This window comes from Ranitomeya imitator, chromosome 1 (assembly GCF_032444005.1).
Source record: "Ranitomeya imitator isolate aRanImi1 chromosome 1, aRanImi1.pri, whole genome shotgun sequence".
Lineage (NCBI taxonomy): Eukaryota > Metazoa > Chordata > Amphibia > Anura > Dendrobatidae > Ranitomeya > Ranitomeya imitator.
Genome location: NC_091282.1, coordinates 841,592,664 through 841,616,986, shown reverse-complemented (window position 1 = coordinate 841,616,986; position 24,323 = coordinate 841,592,664). Strand labels below are relative to the sequence as shown.

The following is a 24,323-nucleotide window of genomic DNA, read 5'->3' as shown; positions in this document are numbered from 1 at the left end:
ACCACATCAGCACCTTTCTTGGTCAAATCAGTCAACGGTTTAGCAACACTAGAAAAATTAGCGATGAAGCGATGGTAAAAATTAGCAAAGCCCAGGAACTTCTGCAGGCTCTTCACAGATGTCGGCTGAGTCCAATCATAAATGGCCTGAACTTTAACAGGGTCCATCTCGATAGTAGAAGGGGAAAAAAATGAAACCCAAAAATGAAACCTTCTGAACTCCAAAGAGACACTTTGACCCCTTCACAAACAAGGAATTCGCACGAAGGACCTGGAACACCATTCTGACCTGCTTCACATGAGACTCCCAATCATCCGAAAAGACCAAAATATCATCCAAATATACAATCATGAATCTATCCAGGTACTCTCGGAAGATGTCATGCATAAAGGACTAAAACACAGATGGAGCATTAGAAAGCCCGAATGGCATAACCAGGTACTCAAAATGGCCCTCGGGCGTATTAAATGCTGTTTTCCATTCATTGCCCTGTTTAATTCGCACAAGATTATATGCCCCTCGAAGATCTATCTTGGTGAACCAACTAGCCCCCTTAATCCGAGCAAACAAATCAGACAGCAGCGGCAAAGGGTACTGAAATTTGACTGTGATCTTATTAAGAAGGCGGTAATCAATACAAGGTCTCAAAGAACCATTCTTCTTGGCCACAAAAAAGAACCCTGCTCCCAACGGTGATGACGATGGACGAATATGACCTTTCTCCAAGGATTCCTTTATATAACTCCGCATAGCGGCGTGCTCTGGCACAGATAAATTAAACAGTCGGCCCTTAGGAAACTTACTACCAGGAATCAAATTAATAGCACAATCGCAATCCCTATGAGGAGGTAGGGCACTGGATTTGGGCTCATCAAATACATCCCGGTAATCTGACAAAAACTCAGGGACTTCAGAAGGAGTGGAAGGTGAAATTGACAGCAATGGAACATCACCATGTACCCCCTGACAACCCCAGCCGGACAGAGACATAGATTTCCAATCCAATACTGGATTATGGACCTGTAGCCATGGCAACCCCAAAACAACCACATCATGCAGATTATGCAACACCAAAATGCGAATATCCTCCTGATGTGCAGGAGCCATGCACATGGTCAATTGAGTCCAGTACTGAGGCTTATTCTTGGCCAAAGGTGTAGCATCAATTCCTCTCAATGGAATAGGATACTGCAAGGGCTCCAAGAAAAAACCACAGCGCCTGGCAAACTCCAAGTCCATCAAATTCAGGGCAGCGCCTGAATCCACAAATGCCATAACAGAATAGGACGACAAAGAGCAAATCAGAGTAACGGACAAAAGAAATTTAGACTGTACCGTACCAATAGTGGCAGAACTAGCGAACCGCTTAGTGCGCTTAGGACAATCGGAGATAGCATGAGTGGAATCACCACAGTAAAAACACAGCCCATTCCGACGTCTGTGTTATTGCTGTTCAACTCTGGTCAAAGTCCTATCACATTGCATAGGCTCAGGCCTATGCTCAGAGAATACCGCCAAATGGTGCACAGCTTTGCGCTCACGTAAGCGCCGATCGATCTGAATGGCCAAGGACATAGACTCATTCAGACCAGCAGGCGTGGGAAATCCCACCATGACATCCTTAAGGGCTTCAGAAAGACCCTTTCTGAAAATTGCCGCCAGAGCACACTCATTCCACTGAGTAAGCACAGACCACTTTCTAAACTTCTGACAATATACCTCCGCTTCATCCTGACCCTAACACAAAGCCAGCAAGATTTTCTCTGCCTGATCCACTGAATTTGGTTCATCATAAAGCAATCCAAGCGCCAGAAAAAACGCATCTACATCACGCAATGCAGGATCTCCTGGCGCAAGGGAAAATGCCCAGTCTTGAGGGTCACCACGCAACAAAGAAATAATGATTTTTACTTGTTGAACGGGGTCACCAGAGGAGCGAGGTTTCAAAGCTAGAAACAGTTTACAATTATTTTTGAAATTCAGGAACTTAGATCTATCCCCAGAAAACAAATCAGGAATTGGAATTCTAGGCTCTAACATCGGATTCTGAACCACAAAATCTTGAATGTTTTGTACCCTTGCAGTGAGATGATCCACACAAGAGGACAGACCTTGAATGTCCATATCTACACCTGTGTCCTGAACCACCCAGAGGTTAAGGGGAAAAGAAAGACAAAACACACTGCAGAGAAAAAAAAAATGGTCTCAGAACTTCTCTTATCCCTCTATTGAGATGCATTAATACTTTGGGCCAGCTGTACTGTTATGGACCTGGTGGTTAGGAGCACCCAGAACGACCTGATGGTTAAACTCACACAGGACAAGCTCTGGGAAGTGGGAGCTCTGCTGACCGCAATCCCTACTCCTATCACACAACTAGAAATAGCCGTGGAGCGTACCTAACATTGCCTAGACGCCTCTTCACAGCCTAAGAGCTAACTAGCCCTAGAGAAAGAAAATAAAGCCTACCTTGCCTCAGAGAAATTCCCCAAAGGAAAAGGCAGCCCCCCACATATATTGACTGTGAGTTAAGATGAAAGTCACAAACACAGAAATAAAACAGGTTTCAGCAAAGGGAGGCCAGACTTACTAAACAGACTGAGGAAAGGAAAGGTAACTTTGCGGTCAGCACAAAACACTACAAAAGACCACGCAGAGTGTGCAAAAAGACGTCTGCACCGACTCACGGTGCGGAGGTGCCACTCTGCATCCCAGAGCTTCCAGCTAGCAAGACAAAATCATGAAAGCAAGCTGGACAAGGAAACAACGAACAAATAATTAACTAGCAGGGACTTAGCTTCTGCTGAAGTAGACAGGTCACCAGAAAGATCCAAGAGCGAACTGAACCAGTACAAGAACATTGACAGCTGGCATGGAGTAACGATCTGAGTGGAGTTAAATAGAGCAGCCAGCCAAGGAATAAACTACGTCACCTGTGGAAGGAACCTCAGAAGCAGCAGCTCCACTCACAGCCACCAGAGGGAGTCCATGGACAGAACTCGCCGAAGTACCATTCATGACCACAGGAGGGAGTTCGATAACAGAATTCACAACAGTACCCCACCCATGAAGCAAGCTACACCGTCTGTTTACCTAAGTACTATTTTTTTTAACGGCATCTAGCCCAGGAAATCCTTTTGGGCCTAGTAGCAATTTCTGCTACTCAGCAGAGTACCCCACCCATGAAGCAACCTACACCGCCTGTTTACCTAAGTACTATTTTTTAACGGCATCTGGCCCAGGAAATCCTTTCGGGCATAGTAGCAATTTCTGCTACTCAGCAGAGTACTCCACCCATGAAGCAAGCTACACCGGCTTCTTCCTTTCTCAATCCAATCCCTCGGCTCTGGGGTGTCCACTCTCCCTCCAGATCTCTCCTTCTCACAGGTGGACTACCGCGTGTATTCACACTGTGGTGAATCTTTTAGGTCCTGGCATAAGAAGTCGTCGAGGTAATGCCTTACAAACGTCCATGACGGCACATTCGAGGAAGCAACTATAGTGAGCAGGATATGGAGCATCCCATGAGCAAACAGCGATCTATGTAGTATGCTCCTTCACAGAAGCAGCCCAATGGGAGGACACTATTCGGAGGCACAGGTAGTAACCGGAATGCCCCCTCAATGTCTGTTTTGGCCATTAGGGTGCCCCTTCCCAACTTCTTGACCCGCCTGATTGCCTCATCAAAGGAGATACAGTACTTAGTACTGTACTTGGTTCCACGTCGATGTTGTCGTTTACTGGCTTGCCCCTTGGATATGACAAATGGTGGATTAGTCTGAATGTATTGGGTTCCTTTTTTGGCACAACTCCTAATGGGGGTACCACTACGTCTTCTAAGGAAAGTGTTCTGAATGGACCCTCAGCCATTCTACCTAAAGATATTTATTTTTTAATTTTTTTTGTCACGACGACTGGGTGTTGGTAGGGTGATTTTAGATTTTTGCTCCAGCCTTTCTTGATTTTAGAAGGGCATGACATGCCTATATCTGTGTCTCCTCCTCCTTTTACTTTTCCACCTTTTTTCTTTTCGCATGACTATATGTAGTTGTGACTTTTCCATGTGTTTGTTGTGTCTTCTGAGCAGTTTGTCAGCTTTTGGACACCTTTTAAGGTGTTTTCTATGTTTTTTCTATGTGTTTGAATGTGTTTGTGTTTGCCTGCTAATGTTTCAATGGGGTTCGACGGTGTTCGTCGAAGGTTCAACTAACATTCGTCGAACACATCCCAGTTCGACGAACTGAACCGAAATCGAACACTAGGGAGGTGGCTCAACACTACTGCTAAGTAAAAGTTTGACTGTTTTAACGAATTCAGTGTCCCTGGTGCCAGTGGAGACTAATTGGCCACAAGTAAGTGTGATGCATCCCACACACAGCAGCACACCAGAACTGGGACACGTTTTGTCTGTAGGGTGTCAGAGCGAGCAGAAGCAGCAGCTTGGGCATCTTCCATAGTTTCCAAAATGGGGTCAAATGCAGGGTCGGCATCAGCACCCGACGTACCCGGGCAAGTGCCGGGGCCCTGGTGAGTCAGGGGGCCACATTTAAGGCCGACGTTAGGGCAGGCAGCTGCCAGTGCCTAGGACCACCGGGAGGGGGAGCGGCCAGGGGCTGTCTAATTATACTCACCTACCTACTCCTGGCGGCTGGCGCGGTCCCTGCAGGTCCCTGCTTCCCCAGCAGCTTCTTCCTGTACTGAGCGGTCACATGGTACCGCTCATTACAGTAATGAATATGTGGCTCCACCTCCCATAAGGGTGGAGCCGCATATTCATTACTGTAATGAGCGGTAATGGTGACCGCTCAATACAGGAAGAAGCTGCCACGCCGGGAAGCAGGGACTGCACCGCGCCAGGAGCCGGTGAGTATAACGGGGAGGGGAGCGCTGCACTGCGCAATAGTCACCTGCTCCTCGTTCCGGCCGCCGCTCCGCCTCCGTCTTCAACGTCGTCTGCAGTGACGCTGAGGTCAGAGGGCGCGGTGATGTGGTTAGTGCACGCCCTCTGTCTGGTGTCAGTGCAGAAGATGCTGAAGAAGATGGAGCGGCGGCTGGAACGAGGACAGGTGAATATTGAAAGTGCCGGGGGCCTGAGTGACGGAGAGGTGAGTATGTGATTTATTTTATCGTGGTTTTTTTTTTTATCGCAGCAACAGCAAATGGGGCAAGTGTCTGTATGGAGCATCTTATGGGGCATAATGTTTGTGCAGCACTATATGGGGCAAGTGTCTGTATGGAGCATCTTATGGGGCCATAACGTTTGTGCAGCACTATATGGGGCAAGTGTTTGTATGGAGCATCTTATGGGGCCATAACGTTTGTGCAGCACTATATGGGACAAGTGTCTGTATGGAGCATCTTATGGGGCCATAACGTTTGTGCAGCACTATATGGGGCAAGTGTCTGTATGGAGCATCTTATGGGGCCATAACGTTTGTGCAGCATTATATGGGGCAAGTGTCTGTATGGTGCATCTTATGGGGCCATAACTTTTGTGCAGTACTATATGGGGCAAGTGTCTGTATGGAGCATCTTATGGGGCCATAACGTTTGTGCAGCACTATATGAGGCAAGTGTCTATATGGAGCATCTTATGGGGCCATAACATTTGTGCAGCACTATATGGGGCAAGTGTCTGTATGGAGCATCTTATGGGGCCATAACATTTGTGCAGCACTATATGGGGCAAGTGTCTGTATGGGGCCATAACGTTTGTGCAGCACTATATGGGGCAAGTGTCTATATGGGGCCACAACGTTTCTGCTGCACTATATGGTGCAAGTGTCTGTATGGAGCATCCATGGGGCCATAACGTTTGTGCAGCACTATATGGGGCAAGTGTCTATATGGGGCCATAACGTTTGTGCAGCACTATATGGGGCAAGTGTCTGTATGGAGCATCTATGGGGCCATAACGTTTGTGCAGCACTATATGGGGCAACTGTCTCTATATACTACATGGATGTTCTATATACTACGTGGGCTGTTATATGGTACGTGGGCTGTTCTATAAACTATGTGGGCCGTGTTATATACTATGTGGCTGTGCTATATACTATATGGGCTGTTATATACTATGTGGGCTGTGTTATATGCTACATGGCAGTGTTTATATGCGATCATGAATCGTGGTATGTGTTAAAGGGGGGCCCACTGAGACTCTTTCACCCGGAGCCCTCAAAAACCTGGAGCCGGCCCTGGGTAAATGTTTTACGTTTTGGTGGCACTGTAAATGTGACATGGCATCCACAATTTTTTCCACTAAAAATTGAGTTCCAATAGCGCACCTTTTATGCAATGCCATGTGCCCAAACAGTACTTTTTATCCACATATGGAGTACCTGTGTGTTCAGTAAAAATTGCATAATACATTTTTGAGTGTATTTTCTCTTATCAAATCTTTTGAAACTGAAAAATGTGAGACTTAAGCAACGTTTTAGTTGAAAGAATGTAATTTTTCCTTTTTTCATTCCGTCATGCATTAATTTCTGTGAAGCACATGAAGGATTAACAAACTTCCAGAATGCAGTATTGAATAAGGAACAGTTTTTGAAAGAGTATTAGTTTTGAGGATTTTCTGACATATTTTCAGTTTTGATGTCACTACATCTGTAAATAAATAGATTTTTAAAATTTTCAAGAAAAAATGAAAAATTGCTGCTAAACCTATAACCGTTTTAACTTGCTAACAAAATATAAGGCCATTTAAAAATGTTGCTGAGGTAAATTTGACATAGTGGGAATGTTCTTTTTGGACTATTTTGTGTGGCTATCTACAAATTTTCACCAACTTCCAATATTTTTTATAAACGACAATCTTAACTAAATTTACCTTAAATTTACAACTAGCATAAAGTACAAAGTGTCATGAAGAAACAGTTTCTGAACCACTGTAATTGGGAGTATTACAGAGTTATTACCACAAAAAGCGCAAGGTCAAATTTTTAAAATGGGGTTTTGTCAGGAAGGTGTTAGGTTTTATTCCCATAAGGGTAGTCATATTAAAGAATACAATCTATCAGTGCAATAATTGAATACAATTGTAGGTAAATGAAAAAATAATAATTTAATTTTTCTTTCTTTTTAATTACAGGAAATCTGGTGATTGTGACTGGTGGATATTTCCGTGGAGATTTTGTATGGTACAGCATAGACTGGGTCCTCATTTATGATTCTTTTGATAACAGTTGGAGAGATGGGCCACCTATGAAGATTTCTAGAAACTGCCATTGTGCTGTGGGAATAGGACTGTACCTCTATGTCATTGGTGGAAGCACAGATGAGGGTGTCGTTGCAGATGTAGAAAAGTTAGATCTAGCAGAGATGACATGGGAGAGCCAGAACCCTCTCATTAGACCTGTTGAAAGAGCAGCAGCAGTCAGTATTGATTGCAAACTGTACGTTATATGTGGCCGCGATGAGAATGGGGACGTCTACAGTGGGATACAGAGGCTAAACACCGAAACTGATATGTGGGATGTAATCACTTACTCTCCTATGCCCAGGTGTAGTATAAAAGCAATATTATTTACTTTGCATTTTTTCAGAAGTTGAGAAATTTGTACTTAGTGGTTTGAGAATTCCGCTATTATAGGCTGCTACCATTTATTTAGCTGTATAAGCAAGCATAGAAAAATGTGCTTTCTTATACAGAGGGAAACTGCTAAGAAATGTATACAGCTGTATACAAAGAGTGTGGCATCTAATTGTGTTTTATTTGCAATATACTGTGTTCCCGTTAGTGAAAAAAATTGCAACTATTCCACTATTTAAGTAATTGCAAGTTCCAGAATTCCTCCATCCAAATCCACTACAAAGTGGTGCATAAAAACCTATACTCAGAGGACATATGCCACTCATGGATCACTCACATGACAGACAGACACATACATATGTGGTTCACTGACATATAGAACACATTGTACACTTGTTGCTCATGTGCTTTTCACATATATGGCAAAAGACATACACACCCCACTCATACACTGGGCACAAGCCATATATGGATCACAATCAGATACATATTACACATGTCACACACTGGACAGATGGCGCACCAGTGCTGCATATACACCAGGGACTAGCCTCACACATAAGGCACAAGCTACACTCTGCACTCATGAACAGGACTCATGCCGCACATGTTGTGCTATTATAAGAGAGGCCAGGGCCGTAGTCATGGCTGACAAAGGTTGCTCCTTCTCGCCCTGGTCTCCCGTCACATGCACACAAAGTCCCCTTTGTAGCGTACCTTTTGTTCTGCTTTCTGACCCATCAGGGTCCTCTCTGATCTGCTGAGGGGTTCTTCCTGACGGCGTCAAACAAAGAGAGTCAGAGACCAGTTCCAACTTAACATAAACGGTTTTACTTGGTTCCATTCTCAGTACATCCAGCTCAGTTACAACAACATCATAGGGAACATAACAGAATATATCCTTGTCTTGCCCTGCGTTTTCCCTCACTTCTTCCAAAATGTCCCCGGGACGCACCGACTCGTCCGGTACTGCAGCATTCCTTCTAGTGAGCTTAACTATTTTCAAGAGTTCTGCCCATTTTGACCCTGACATAGGGGCATCAGCCCACGTAGTTAACTGCCACATATTGGAGCTGCCTTGCATTCCTTCTCTGCTGTGACCTTCGCCCATAGGCCATGGATGACTGGGCTCCTTACTTAAACTTTGCATGGTCAACTGCTTGGCCTGGGCTCTAAGGCCCTCTTCTGACCTGTCTGTGCTCCCTGGCCCTACTAACTCAGATGTAAGAAATACTCTGTCTTACCCACAGTTGGCCCCTCCTATATTAACTAGTTTCCATCAGGCTACTGACTTACACTATTGTGTCCCCCTCTAGTGGGCTAAATCAACTATTGCACTCGCCCTGCATTTTAACATATGTACATCACATATTACAACATAGCAGCATTACAGGGCATGACAATATATACAGTACAGACCAAAGGTTTGGACACACCTTCTCATTTAAAGATTTTTCTGTATTTACATGACTATGAAAATTGTACATTTACACTGAAGGCATCAAAACTATAAATTATCACATGTGGAATTATATACTTAACAAAAAAGTGTGAAACAAATGAAATTATTTCTTATATTCTAGGTTCTTCAAAGTAGCCACCTTTTGCTTTGATGGCTGCTTTGCACACTCTTGGCATTCTCTTGATGATCTTCAAGAGGTAGTCACCGGGAATGGTGTTCCAACAATCTTGAAGGAGTTCCCAGAGATGCTTAGCACTTGTTGGCCCTTTTGCCATCACTCTGCGGTCCAGCTCACCCCAAACCATGTCGATTGGGTTCAGGTCTGGTGACTGTGGAGGCCAGGTCATCTGGCGTAGCACCCCATCACTCTCCTTCTTGGTCAAATAGCCCGTACACAGCCTGGAGGTGTGTTTGGGGTCATTGTCCTGTTGAAAAATAAATTATGGTCCAACTAAACGCAAACCGGATGAAATAGAATGCCGCTGCAAGATGCTGTGGTAGCCATGCTGGTTCAGTATGCCTTCAATTCCCAACAGTGTCACCAGCAAAGCACCCCCACACCATCACACCTCCTCCTCCATGCTTCACGGTGGGAACCAGGCATGTAGAGTCCATCCGTTCACCTTTTCTGCGTCGCACAAAGACACAATGGTGGGAGCCAAAGATCTCAAATTTGGACTCACCAGACCAAAGCACAGATTTCCACTGGTCTAATGTTCATTCCTTGTGTTCTTTAACCCAAAGAAGTCTCTTCTGCTTGTTGCCTGTCCTTAGCAGTGGTTTCCTAGCAGCTATTTTACCAATGAAGGCCTGCTGCTTAACAGTTGTTGTAGATATGTGTCTGCTGCCAGAACTCTGTCTGGCATTGACCTGGTCTCTAATCTGAGCTGCTGTTAACCTGCGATTTCTGGGGCTGGTGACTCGGATAAACTTATCCTCAGAAGCAGAGGTGACTCTGTCTTCCTTTCCTGAGGCAGTCCTCATGTGAGCCAGTTTCTTTGTAGCGCTTGATGGTTTTTGCCACTGCACTTGGGGACATTTTCAAAGTTTTCCCAGTTTTCGGACTGACTGACCTTCATTTCTTAAAATAATGATGGCCACTCGGTTTTCTTTACTTAGCTGCTTTTTTCTTGCTATAATACAAATTCTAACAGTCTATCCAGTAGGACTATCAGCTGTGTATCCACCAGACTTCTGCACAACACAACTGATGGTCACAACCCCATTTATAAGACAAGAAATCCCACTTATTCAACCTGACAGTGCACACCTGTGAAGTGAAAACCATTTCCGGTGACTACCTCTTAAAGCTCATCAAGAGAGTGCCAAGAGTGTGCAAAGCAGTCATCAAAGCAAAGGGTGGCTATTTTGAAGAACCTAGAATGTAAGACATAATTTCAGTTGTTTCACACTTTTTTGTCAAGTATATAATTCCACATGTGTTAATTCATAGTTTTGATGCTTTCAGGGTGAATGTACAATTTTCATAGTCATACAGAAAAATCTTTAAATGAGAAGGTGTGTCCAAACTTTTGGTCTGTACTATATATATATATATATATACATACACAGTAAGTAATACCAACTTTTAACCAGAATGGGTTTAGGCTGTTAGAGCATGAAACAGTCTCTGTAACCCCTTACACTATTCACATACAGTAGTGTTCCAAATAATAGAAGTGTGTTAAAAAATCTTTACACTAGTTTTTATTTCCATGCATTGGGAGCAGTGCACACTGTTTTCTAATTCAAAACATGAAGAGAAATGTATATAATTTTTAAGTGCTTTACAGAAAATAACAAAAAATGAACATTGGGCTGTTCTAAAATATAGCAGTGTCTGCATTTGTCTTTACAAACTCACAATATGTACATTTTTATACCATTGGGCAGTGAACAAAAAATAATTACATTTTTAGCACCAAAATGTTGTTTCTGTCTGAACATGACTGCTGAGCCATAGGCCGGGATCACACATGCGAGAAACATGTCCGTGTCTCGCATGTGAAATCGAAGCTCTGGCGCCGGCACTATGGAGCGGAGCGTGCGGCTGCATAGCAACACATGGAGCCGCGCGCTCTGCTCCGAAGTGCCGGCACCAGAGCTTGGATTTCACATGCGAGACACGGACGTGTTTCTCGCATGTGTGATCCCGGCCATACGGAGAGACTCAGGAGAGACGGAGTGCTGTATGTCTCCTGGAGCGCAGATTTTCATTGAATAGTTTGCTGAGTCCATATACAGAGCCCCTAAGTGCTATGAGAGCAGAAAATCCCCTCAAGTGATCTGATTTTGGAAATTATACCCCCTACAGGTGTTGTCTCCATGGGTGATTCCTATAAACAAGCAGTAGTGGATGTTGCTGAGTGAAAATTGCAAAATGCCATTGTAGATCATTGTACATCAGAGGTGTCAAACTGCATTCCTCGAGGGCCGCAAACAGGTCATGTTTTCAGGATTTCCTTGTATTGCACAGGTGATAATTTAATCACCTGCACAGAATGATTCCAGCACCTTGTGCAATACAAGGAAATCCTGAAAACATGACCTGTTTGCGGCCCTCGAGGAATGCAGTTTGACACCCCTGCCGTACATTGTAGCGACCAGTACGTTATACCTAGCTCATGCTTCTGGAGACACACACCTGTAAATTAGGCGGGCTCTCATCACTACAGAAATGCCAAACATGTGGGTGCTAAATTTAGTTTAGGCACACTGGAGCTCATAAGGGAGGGGGGCATTTGGATTTCCTGAATTTCTTTTGGGGGGGCAAGGAGCCGTTTTGCTTTTCCACAGCCTTTGTACTACCAGTACCGTGGAAGTCCCCTAAATTGCCACTAACAGATGACGGATCTGAGTGGGGACTTGTTTTTTTTTTGTGGATTGATTTGAAGCTTTTGTTGGGAACATTTCACAAAACATTTTGGATCAAATTTATTCTGCGTCTACGCTGAGCACTTACTTTGGGGTTTCCATTTAAATCTTCATGTGATGTGATTCAGAGGAAACCCTGAGGGATCATTTAACTATATTGAGACAGCAGAGTTACTTTGGACTCCCATCTGGCCTCTGTTCAGTGGTGGTTTTAGGATTAAGCAATCCTAAAAAGTCAGACACTGTTAGATCATAGGCCAGCAGGCATGGCCAGTGCCTCCATTTGCCTCATTATAGGGAATCTTCCACCTTGGGTTCCGTCTGAATCACATATTTCAGAGAATTACACTGAATCTCCGGTGTAAGCAGTCAGCATTGGACAAATGTGAGCTAAGTTTTACTGCGATTTTTGGCAGGAATAATGAAAATATGAACAGCAGGTTTTATTTATTTTTTATGCCGTTCCTCTTGCAGTTTAAATGATTAGGCGAATTTATTCAATGGGTCGGTGCAATTACAGCGATACCAGATTTATATCCGTTTTTTATGTTTGGCTGCTATCACACACTAAAAAACGCTTTTAGAAAGCTAACATTTTTCCATATTTCTGCTGACAGAGTCATGGGAGGTATGTTTTTTTGCAGGACGAGTTGACGTTTTTATTGGTACCATTTTCGGACACAACATTTTTTGATCACTTCCTATTTCGATTTTTGGGAGGCAGAATGAACAGTAGCCAGCTATTTAGGATTTTTTTGTTTATTCTTTATTCTGTTCCACATGTGGTAAGATGAACATTACCGCTTTATTCTTCGGGTCAGTACAATTACAGCGCTAACACATTTATATAGTTTTTTAATGTTTTGGTGCTTTTACAAAAAAAACCCAAAGAACTATTTTATAGAAAAAATAATTATTTTTGCATCGCTTTTATTCTGAGAGCTATAGCTTTTTTATTTTTCCGCTGATGGAGTTGTATTGCAGCTTTTATGCGGCGGGTCATTCCGGACGCGGCGTTACCAAACGTGTACTTTTTTGTTTTTTAGATAAAAAAATGTATGGGTACAATATGTATTTTTTAAAATTATTTTGTGAGGTTTTTTTGTATTAAAAAAATGCTTCTACAATTTTTGATTTTTACTTTTTCACTTAGTCCCTTTATCGGACTTTCACTTTCAGCAGTCTGATAGCTGTTATAATGCATTGCAATGCTTGTCACTTCTGCTCTCGCACAAGCTAGCTAGAGCCTGGTAACCTGGATGTCGTCATGACGATGTCGAGTCAACATGGCATCTATCGGGTTCAAGCATCGCTGGGACGCCTATCAGAGAGCGGAGGGACGCCTCCCTCTCTCTGCCTTCTAAACACTACGATCAATATCGATAAAAACAGGTAAAATTTCGCACTCTTGTCAAGTATAAATAAAATCAAAATTACAAAATAAAAAGTTGATATTAGACTCCCAGTTTGTATATATTTTCTGAAACTAGACAGCTGGCACATAATGTCATAATGCCACTCAGCACTTTATACATGCAGGTAGCTTCATTAGATTATGTGCCAAATTGGAATTGTTTTTAAAGCAAATGCATAAAAATTGATATTAGTATCTAAAGTGTGGTTTTCACAAGGAGTCATAAGAGAACAAATACAGAAAATAAATAAGTATTAAACGTATAGAGGTATAATAAAAACATATTACTTTGTAGTTTAGACTTTACTTGTATATTTCAATTTTCGAAGATCGTCCTCTCTACTAGAGATGAGCGAATGTGTCTGGAAAATGTTCGCCAATCTCAAATTAAGCACGAACGTAGCACATTCGGATTCATGATCGCTTTCACGAGCATTTTTACTCAAAGATGGCAAAAGTTGGTCTACGTTCAGTCGTTTTTCCACTAATGCTTTTGAATGACTTTGGCTAGGATAGTGGTTCTATGTGATGAGCGGTGGAGATGGGGGGACGTGTTTGATGAGGAGAGGGGGTGTGGAGGGGTTAAAGGAGCATCTGAAGAGATTACAGGAGAATTGCGTGCTTTTTTTTTCCACTGTGTGTTGATTACGGCAACCAAACAGGGTGCAGAAACCATCCACAACATCATGACACAAGGTCTTCTGTGATTGGTTGCCGAATTCACATGTCCCTGGCCATATAAAAAGCGGACATCTTGTTTTGCTGGCACCACGTGCTCAGTGTCACAGTACAGAGAGGTCAGTCCTGCGCTCAGAGGCGTAGCTAGAGCTTTTGCCGCCCGGGGCTGTTCCCGAGTTTGGCGCCCCCCCCCCCAGCTCAATACACACAAAGGTTACCAAAAATGGTTTTCCTGTTTTGTAGAACTTAAACTGGGCCTAATGGTGTCACCCCCACATGCCACACCTGTGACTTAATACCACCACACCATGACCAGGCCACATAGTGACCGAATAATACTACATACAAGGGACAAATACCACCGCACCATTTCCAGACCACATATTACCACCACATAGTGACTGAATACTACAATACTGATCAGTAATAAAAAAAAAAAACCACAATACTATCACCATAAGTGCCAGTATTCACAGGAGATCTGTACTTAGTATGCAGTGTCTGTGTAGAGGTAATACAGAGATCACTGGTGACATTATACACAGGACCTCTATATAGTATACAGTGTATAGTGTCAGTGTATAGGTAACACTGACTCACCAGTGACGTCTCTAGGTGAAGTCCTTCATCTTTTATCCAGCACAGACCGCCATCATTCCTTCCAGCCAGGACTCGTTTCTGCAGGAAATAACACCGTTATCTAGAGCTCCGCTTGCAGAACACATTACTTAATTTTTCACAACTTCTACATTACACCACATGAAGAAAAAAAGGTGATATAGTGTCACTCTGCACAGTAACAGGACCGCCCCCCCCATTTAAAACAGTATACTCAAAAAATAAAATAAATACATCACTGCAGTAACAATATCCCTTAATTATCCCCTATGGTAATAATATTCCCCACCCTGGCCCCGTTTATCTCATTCCTGGCTCCAGCCATATGTTGTCGTATCCTGCCCTCATGAGTATCCATTCTACCCCATATGATCTCCCCATCCTGCCCCACCAGCCTCCATCGTATCCGTCCTGCCCCATGATCCAATCCTGCCCCGTGTCTCCAATCATGCCCCGTATCTACATTCTGCCCATGCCTCAAGTCCTGCCCCCAGTGTGTCCAGCATATTACCCCCATGTTGTCCAGCAATCTGCCCCAGTGTGTCCAGCATATTACCCCCATGTTGTCCAGCAATCTGCCCCAGTGTGTCCAGCATATTACCCCCAGTGTGTCCAGCAATCTGCCCCAGTATGTCCAGCATATTACCCCCAGTGTGTCCAGCAATCTGCCCTCAGTGTGTCCAGCAATCTGCCCCAGTGTCCAGCCTTTCCCCAGTGTGTCCAGCAGTCTGCCCCAGTGTGTCCAGCATATTACCCCCAATGTCCAGCATTGCCCCAGTGTGTCCAGTATATTACCCCCAGTGTGTCCAGCAATCTGCCCCAGTGTCCAGCATTGCCCCAGTGTGTCCAGAAGTCTGCCCCAGGGTCTCCAGCATTGCCTCAATGTGTCCAGAAATCTGCCCCAGGGTCTCCAGTATTGCCCCAGTGTGTCCAGCAATCTGCCCCAGGGTCTCCAGTATTGCCCCAGTGTGTCCAGCATTCTGCCCCATAGTCTCCTGTACTGCCCCAGTGTGTCCAGCATTCTGCCCCATGGTCTCCAGTATTGCCCCGGTGTGTCCAGCAATCTGCCCCATGGTCTCCAGTATTGCCCCAGTATGTCCAGAAGTCTGCCCCAGGGTCTCCAGCATTGCCTCAATGTGTCCTGAGATCTGCCCCATGGTCTCCAGTATTCAGAGTGTCCAGCATTCTGCCCCATAGTCTCCTGTACTGCCCCAGTGTGTCCAGCATTCTGCCCCATGGTCTCCAGTATTGCCCCGGTGTGTCCAGCAATCTGCCCCATGGTCTCCAGTATTGCCCCAGTATGTCCAGAAGTCTGCCCCAGGGTCTCCAGCATTGCCTCAATGTGTCCTGAGATCTGCCCCATGGTCTCCAGTATTCAGAGTGTCCAGCATTCTGCCCCATAGTCTCCTGTACTGCCCCAGTGTGTCCAGCATTCTGCCCCATGGTCTCCAGTATTGCCCCAGTGTGTCCAGCATTCTGCCCCATGGTCTCCAGTATTGCCCCAGTGTGTCCAGCATTCTGCCCCATGGTCTCCAGTATTGCCCCAGTGTGTCCAGCATTCTGCCCCATGGTCTCCAGTATTGCCCCAGTGTGTCCAGCAATCTGCCCCATGGTCTCCTGTATTGCCCCAGTGTGTGCAGCATTCTGCCCCATGGTCTCCAGTATTGCCCCGGTGTGTCCAGCAATCTGCCCCATGGTCTCATGTATTGCCCCAGTGTGTCCAGCAATCTGCCCCATGGTCTCCAGTATTGCCCCAGCCCCAGACAGTCAGAAATAAAGAAAAAAAAAAAAAGTAAAATCCTCACCTCTCCCGTTCCCAGCGCAGGTCCGGTGCAGTCAGCGTCTCTCCGGCTCTGCGACGCTCAGGACAGAGAGGCAGAGCGGCGCGCACAGTAGTGACGTCATCGCGCCCTCTGCTCTGAGACGTCGCAGAGTCAGAGGAGGCTGCAGCTGCCGGCGCCGCAGGAACCAGGAGAGGTGAGTATAGAGCGGGGGGCGGGGGCGGGACCCGGGGGTGGGGGGAGCTGGCCCTGGTCGTGGCGGCGGACGGCGCCGCCCGAAGATTTAAAGGGGCGTCTTTTTTTTTTTTTTTTTTTTTTTTTTATCTTCTTCTGCAGCGCCGGCCGCCCCCAGCATTGTGCCGCCCGGGGCGGACCGCCCCCCCCCGCACCCCTCTTCCTACGCCACTGCCTGCGCTAGAGCTGCTGCTGAAAGTGAACTTGTCAGTGAAATACAGTAGATAGGATCCTGTCATGTGTGAAATGGATCTTCCAGCATTGAAGTAGATTGTGTAAATACTGTGTGGCAGTTTCCGGAAGCCCCATTTGCTACTCCAAATCATTTGTGATGAAACTGTGCTTAAGTGGCAAATCATGTGAGGTGGTAATATTTTGGCCGAGGCAGGAGTCCACATTTCATAATATAAATTCTTTGTGGTAATACTGTGGTCCAGAAGTAAGGCCACATTTCTCCAGAAAAATATTTTGTGCTGGTAATATTTCATTCGGTCTCTCATCACAGCACCACGAGAGAGGGGATCCGCACAGGGACAAGAAACCTACAGATACAAAAGGGCTGCACCTCTCCCATGCATCAGTTGGTTTCCTGTCCCTGATGAGGACCCTGTCCCTACAGATACCTTGTGAGGAGTCAATGGATCCCAGGCCCCGCCGGTCGGTTTAGGTAGCGGGGGTCCCCTGCCCTGGCTAGTGTGGGGTTCCTGGAAGCGCCACAGTGGTCAAGGATGGATTGCATGTCTGTGAGCGAGCAGGTCGTGCGGTATCTAGAGGATTACCATCTCCAGAGGGCCAGTGCCGGAAGGCAAGTATTCCCCTTGGATCTGGGTGGCTCCCGCCGTGTGTGGCATGCTACTGGGGCTCTGGGCATCTGGGTCCAGTGGTGCCTGGGGGTGTGCTTGGTGACGGGGCCAGGGGCTCAACTGGTGACGCATCCTGGGCGGTCCTCTGACACGTTGGCGTCCTCGACTGAGGTTGCCATTGGAAAGCATCGGAGGCGGGGCCTGGGGTGCATCTTGGCTGCCGGGTTCGTTGACCCAGCATCCGCTAAGGAGCGGCACTGCATGCAGCGCTGGGGGCGTGCGGTTCCAGGGGAGGGAGGTGCCCGGGCCATGACCTGCTGACCCGGAATTCAAGGGGGAGGAGCTCCCTCAGAGGAATCTGCCCTGGAGGTGGAGATCCGTGAACTGTGTCATAAGGGGGTCCTGATAGAGGTTCTGGAATCGGAGAAAGGTAGAGGATTCTACTCCCCTCTATTTTTGGTTATGAAACCAGATGGTTCTTTCAGGACTATCATTAATCTTAGAGCACTGAATAACTTCCTGAGAATATGCCCCTTCAAGATACAATCAATTGGCTCTGCAATAAAGCTGGCTTTTGAAAACTGTTTTATGGTGGTATTAGATCTGAAAGATGCATACTACCTTGTGCCTATTCACATAGATCATCAGCGGTTCCTCAGGGTGGCAGTATCCATGGGAGGTTCGGTCCAACATTTCCAGTTTAGGGTTCTCCCCTTTGGCCTTCCAGTTGCCCCTTGGGTGTTAACTAAATCATCATTCCCTACCTGGATGATTTTCTCATTGTAGGCAGGTCAGCTGACCATTGTCTGGTTCAGATAGAGAGGACAATGTCCACTCTGGAACATTTGAGCTGGTTATTGAATATTAAAAAGTCCCGGCTACAAACCTTGAGGTGGGACTTGATCCAGACCCCTTATGAAAGTAACAGAGCACCTGTTTCAGTTAGCAGAGGAGCATTTTCTATCTTTGACTGCACTACACATAAAAGGAAAGAACAATGCCAGGGCAGACTTTTTGAACTGCCATCTGCAAAGGCAGGGAGAATTGTCTCTGAAAGGTGCTATTTTCAACCAGGTTGTGCGGATGTGGGGTTGGCCGGACGTGGACCTCTTCGCCACCAGGAGGAACAGGAAAGTGAAACAATTTTGTTCTCTGAACCCCAGAGAGAGTTCCCTAGTGGTGGATGCCTTCTTGATGAAGTGAGACTTCAATCTGGCCTACGCCATTCCCCCCCCTTATCCCTGTTTCCTCGGGTAGTGAGGAAGGTCAGGGAAGACAGGGCAACAGTTATACTGATTGCCCCATTTTTGGCCGAGAAGGGCATGGTTCTCATGGCTAAGGACCATGTCAGTTTCCAACCATTGGGTATTACCAGAACATTTGGATCTCCTCTCCCAGGGCCCAGTCTGCCATCCACAAATGACGGGACTCCACCTGACAGCGTGGAATTTGAAAGGGCGTTACTCAAAGATAGAGGATTCTGCCCCAATTTGGTAGCTACCCTTCTAAAAAGTAGGAAGGCAATTACAACCAGGATCTATGCTTGGACATGGAGAAAGTTTCTAGCTACCTCAGAGTTTAGAGCTGGGGAAGTGTTGTGAATTTCGCTCTTGGGCTCCCTCTGGTGGTTGTAAGTGGCACTTTTGTGAGTTCTGCTCTTGGGCTCCCTCCGGTGGTTTTAAGTGGTATGGCTGCTCCTTGGATTTAGCAGTCTGCAGCTGCTTCTACTGATTGTTTTTCTGCTCGGCTATTTATGCCTGGCTCTCTCTTCAGCCAGTGCCACTTGTCAATGGTTCCTGGTTGGATTCACATCTCTTTGGATTTCCCTGTTATCCTGACCAGTTCAGCAAAGCTAAGTCCTTGCTTGCTCTTTTCTGTCCACAGGTTGTGGACTTATCCGTTCTGTGCTTTCTATGTTTGTCCAGCTTGTCAGTATGAATTAATTCTGTGTAGCTGGAAGCTCTGGGAAGCAGATTTACCCTCCACACCTTTAGTCAGGTGTGGAGATTTTTGTAAACTCTGTGTGGATTTTTTGTAGTGTTTTATACTGACCGCACAGTATTCCATCCTGTCCTATCTATCTAGCTAGACTGGCCTCCTGTGCTCATCCTGGTTTCATTCTGTGTATGTCTTTTCCCTCTCCACTCACAGTCATTACTTGTGGGGGTTATCTATCCTTTGGGGATTTTCTCTGAGGCAAGATAGTTTTCCTGTTTCTATCTTTAGGGGTAGTTAGTTCTCAGGCTGTGACGAGGTGCCTAGGGAGTGTCAGGAGCATCCCACGGCTACTTCTAGTGTTGTGTTGAGCTTAGGGACTGCGGTCAGTACAGGTACCACTTCCTTCAGAGCTCATCCCATGTTGCTCCTAAACCACCAGATCATAACAGGGAAGGGGTGCCAATAGGCCAGATCCTGCAGCTCCTTCAGAAGGGTCTAGACATGAGTCTTTCCACCAGTACAACATTGTTAATAACTACTGGGTCTCCAGGTTTATTAAAGCAGAAAGCAGGTCCAGACCCATACATAGAGAAAAGTTTATGCCCTGGGACTTGAACTTGGTACTCTCGGCCATGACAGATGCCCCTATTAAGTCCATTTCATCTGCCTCGGCGAAAGTACTGTCCCTCAAGGTAGCCTTCTTAGTCGCATTAACATCAGCATGGAGGGTGAGTGATATCCAGGCTCTGACTAGACTCCCTCCATATACACAGTTCTTGGATGACAGGGTGGTGCTTAGGCTGGATCCAGCTTACTTGCCCAGGGTAGCATCTTGGTTTCACAGGTCACAGGAGATAGTTCTTGCTTCTTTCCTTCCCAATCCTACTAAACAATGCCTTGTTTGTTTCCTTTCAAGGCACCAGGAAAGGTGCAGGGCCGCGCTTAGTAACCCGATGTTTACCCTGGTTACCATCCTAAAAAGTAAAAAAACAAACGCTACATACTTACCTTCTGCTGTCTGTCCTCGGCGCTCTGCTTCTCTGGTCTGGCTGTGAGCGCCGGGCAGCCAGAAAGCAGAGCGGTGACGTCACCACTGACCGACGCTCACAGCCAGAGCAGGAGGAGTGCAGAGCACAGCGCTGGAGGACAGACGGCTGTAGGTAAGTATGTAGTGTTTGTTTTTTTACTTTTAGGATGGTAACCAGTTTAAACATCGGGTTACTAAGCGCGGCCCTGTGCTTAGTTACCCGATGTTTACCCTGGTTACCAGCAAAGACATCGCTGAATCGGTGTCACACACGCCGATTCAGCGATGTCTACGGGGAGTCCAGCGACGAAATAAAGTTCTGGACTTTCTTCCCCGACCAGCGATCTCCCAGCAGGGGCCTGATCGCTGCTGCCTGTCACACTGGACGATATTGCTAGCGAGGACGCTGCAACGTCACGGATCGCTAGCGATATCGTCTAGTGTGACAGTACCTTTAGAGTGTCAAAGGGCACTTTAGCTAGGTGGATTAGGGAGGCTATTTCTCTAGTGTATACATCAAGTGGCAGGCCGGCTCCGAAAAAGCGAGTGCACATTCAACTTGAACCATGACAGCCTCATGGGCAGAGAGGATGGAAGTCTCCATCGACCAAATATGTAAGGCAGCTACTTGGTCTTCTCCTTCCACCTTTTTTAATCATTATAGATTGGATATGAGTGCTTCCGCAGATCTCACCTTCAGTATAAGGGTGCTGCAGGCTGTAGTCCCTCCCTAAGGCAGTTATTACCTCTTTGTAATTTTCTCGTGGTGCTGTCATGGGAGACCGAATAAAGTCTTAGTTACTTACCGGTAACTGTATTTTTTTGCCACCCATGACAGCACCCTTAGATTCTCTCCCTTCACATGTGGGTTTGCACTTCTTCCTCTTAATAGTTTTTCACGTGTGTGAATTGATTAGCCATAAGAGTATTGTACATATTTTGTTGCCATTAATCATGATGGTCCTCTCAAGCTTTGTAATCCAACTGATGCGTGGAAGAGGTGCCGCCCTTTTGTATCTGTAGGTTTCCTGTCCCAGAAAGGAGGATCCCCTCTCGTGGTGCTGTCACGGGCTCTAAAAAATACCGTTACCGGTAAGACTTTTTGCCCTGCATGAGTCCACATTTGAAAATAAAAATTGTTAGTGCTAATAGCATGTTCCTGAAACAAAGCCACATTTAATCATATAAATATTTAGTGCTGCTAGTTTTCCTCCAGCCAGGAGTCCACATTTCTGAATCTAAATTGTTTTGACTAATAGCAAGCTACAGAAAGCAGGCTACATTTCAGTATAGAAATCCTTTGTGCTAATTGGGTGCTCCAGCCAGCAGGCCACATTTCACATTTCAGCATGTGACAAGGCCTGGGACATAGCTTGGAGCAGCATTTATTGCTTAAACATTGAGCAGTAATAGGAGGGTGAGTGACAGGTGTAGGCCTGGTGATCTGAGAGCCCTGCCAAATTCAGGCAAGACACATTTTCAAAAATTAGGGGCAGACACCACTAAGGTGGCCTCAATTTATTTTACTCACTATAGCGTCATTAATTCCATAGCGCTTTGTAGACATTATCAATTTCCACATAGGGAAATAGAAGAATGGGGGTTTGACACCCCTTCCACTACAGGCAGCCCACCAGATTGAGACCCAACTTGGTCTCCACATTTCATAAAATTGTTTGTAACATCAGCAGCAGTAGCAACAGCAGGCACAGAAGCCATGACAAAGGTGTCAAAGACTGCAATAATGTGAGATCAATGCAGCACACCAAAAACAACACCATCACCTAGTCTGCCCAGTCTGCAACTGGGGTGCAAAAGTCAATGGAGGTTCATGACTCGTTCATCTTTGTGAAAGTTAGACAGTCTACACTTTCAGGGGACAGGCAGATGCACTTAACCATCAGGACACCACCAGCTGCGATAAACATACATTCTAAGAGAACGCTGTCTGCCGTTCATGACAAAATATCCAGGGCATGACTGGCAAGCTCAGGCCACTATTCCATTTTTGATGGCCAAAATACAAAGGGTCCAAACCCCCATCTTTTCCAGTCATTCATTTTGTGTCAGATTTGTACTCTGTTCTGCTGGTACAATGGCTGGTCTAAGAAATTGCTTATTTTATTTTTTTTTTATTTTACTCACGTATATAGTGAAATTAATTACATGGCGCTTCACAGACATTTTTGGCACTGTCCCCATTGGAGCTCACAATCCAAATTTCTTATCAGTATATCTTTGCAATGTGGGAGAAATCCAGAGTAACCGGAGTAAACCCACGCACACATGGGGAGAGCATACAAACTCCTTTGCAGATGTTGTCCTTGGTGTGGTTTTAACCCAGAATTCCAGTGCTGCAAGGCTGCTGTGCTAACCACTGCGCCACCGTGCTGCCTCCTACACTTACACTGCTGCTGCTAATGTTTTTGCATTGACAACTCAACGTTACCGTGGTTGGAATTATAAAACTGTGATACACACTGTGTGCCTCACTGCTGTCTTGTGAAAAATAATTCCTAAGATTGTCTACAAACATGTTTCGATACTCCAGCATGTGCACGTTCTTTCTGAGGGGGTGAAGGATCTGGCTAAATTTACTTTTGTTTCGCGGATCTAACAGAGTGGCATCCCAGTAATCAGCACTATTTCTAATCCTAATAATACAGCCAACAATTATGTTGCAGATAGTGCAACAAGAAGGCACTCATGTGTCATGGTGCGTTGGTGGTGTATATGGTGTGTTGGTGGTGGGGAAAGACTTAAGCTTGCTTCCGCTGTCCTCTCCTGCCAATCATGGACAACAGATAGATATTCATTATCCTCTTCATCTCCTGACTGTTGCATCACCTCTTCTTCCTCATCCTCCTTCATTTTTTCCTTGGCTCCTGTGCCTTTACTAATAGTTTGGTACCTTGAGCCCCCTCGATCGCTATGATTCACCCTCCCATGGAATGCCTGTGCGATGACAGTCCAAAAGTCAGAGATATTGTTAACATTTCTGCATCCTCCTCTGCTTCTTCCTCTGCGAGCACCACCTCCTCCTGCAGACTATTTAAAGCATGCTCCAGCATGTAGATGACCAGAATAGTGATGCTGATGATGGGCAACATCACTGCTAATCATCTTGTTAGCCATTTCAAAACTGTGCAGAAGTGTGCAGAAGTCCTTCATCTGTGCCCACTCCGCAATCATCATTTGTTACATGTTCGCATTGCGTGGGACAGACAATAAAAAATGTCATACTTTACCCGGGGTCATCACTGCAACATGTGCACAGTGTAATTCCACAGTATAGCGCATATCAACCGTTTAACCGGCAGCCCGAAAGACCTCTGTAGCAAGGTAAGTCGATGACCACAAGTGGTGTAGATGTAAGAAATGAGCACACAGTGGCTGGGAAATTGCTGTACCACCAGGTTGAGGACGTGAGCCATACAAGGCATGTGTGTGAGGTTGCCTGGCATAGATCCGCCACCAGGTTTGCACCATTATCGCACATGGCCTATACTGACTCCAGGTTCAGTGGAGACAGCCATTGCTCTAACTTAGCCTTTATTGCTGTCCACATCGCCTGAGCCGTGTGAATGCTTTCTCCAAGACATGAATTTAAACACTGCCTGATTGTTGTTTTCCCTGGCTGCGCATTACAGTGGTGGGGGGCATAGTCTCTACACTGTTGGAAAGTGTGTCTCATTAAGGGAGAGGTTGAGGGCACAGGTGGCGTACCCAGGGCTGGACTGAGACTAAAATTCAGTCCTGGCATTTGAAGTCACACAGGCCCACTTGTCACATGGTGACTGTATGATATCTTTGTACACTTGTAGGTTACAAGAAGTGAGGGGAGTGTAACACGACTATATAACATATAATTACAGCTGTATCCAGCATTACAGCTCAGTCCCCATAGAATGTAATGCAGCCAGTCCCCATAGAATGTAATGTAGCCAGCCTCCATAGAAT

The 24,323-nt window shown here is 45.7% G+C and overlaps 1 protein-coding gene across 1 annotated transcript in view; it reads left to right on the top strand.

Annotated features, from left to right (window-relative positions):
• Positions 1-24,323, top strand: part of LOC138650904 (kelch-like protein 23) — a 93,970-nt gene that overhangs the window by 41,525 nt on the left and 28,122 nt on the right. Inside the window, exon 2 of the mRNA XM_069740780.1 lies at positions 7,094-7,505. Within this exon, the coding sequence (XP_069596881.1) occupies positions 7,094-7,505 (412 nt within the window). The remainder of the gene's footprint in view (positions 1-7,093; positions 7,506-24,323) is intronic.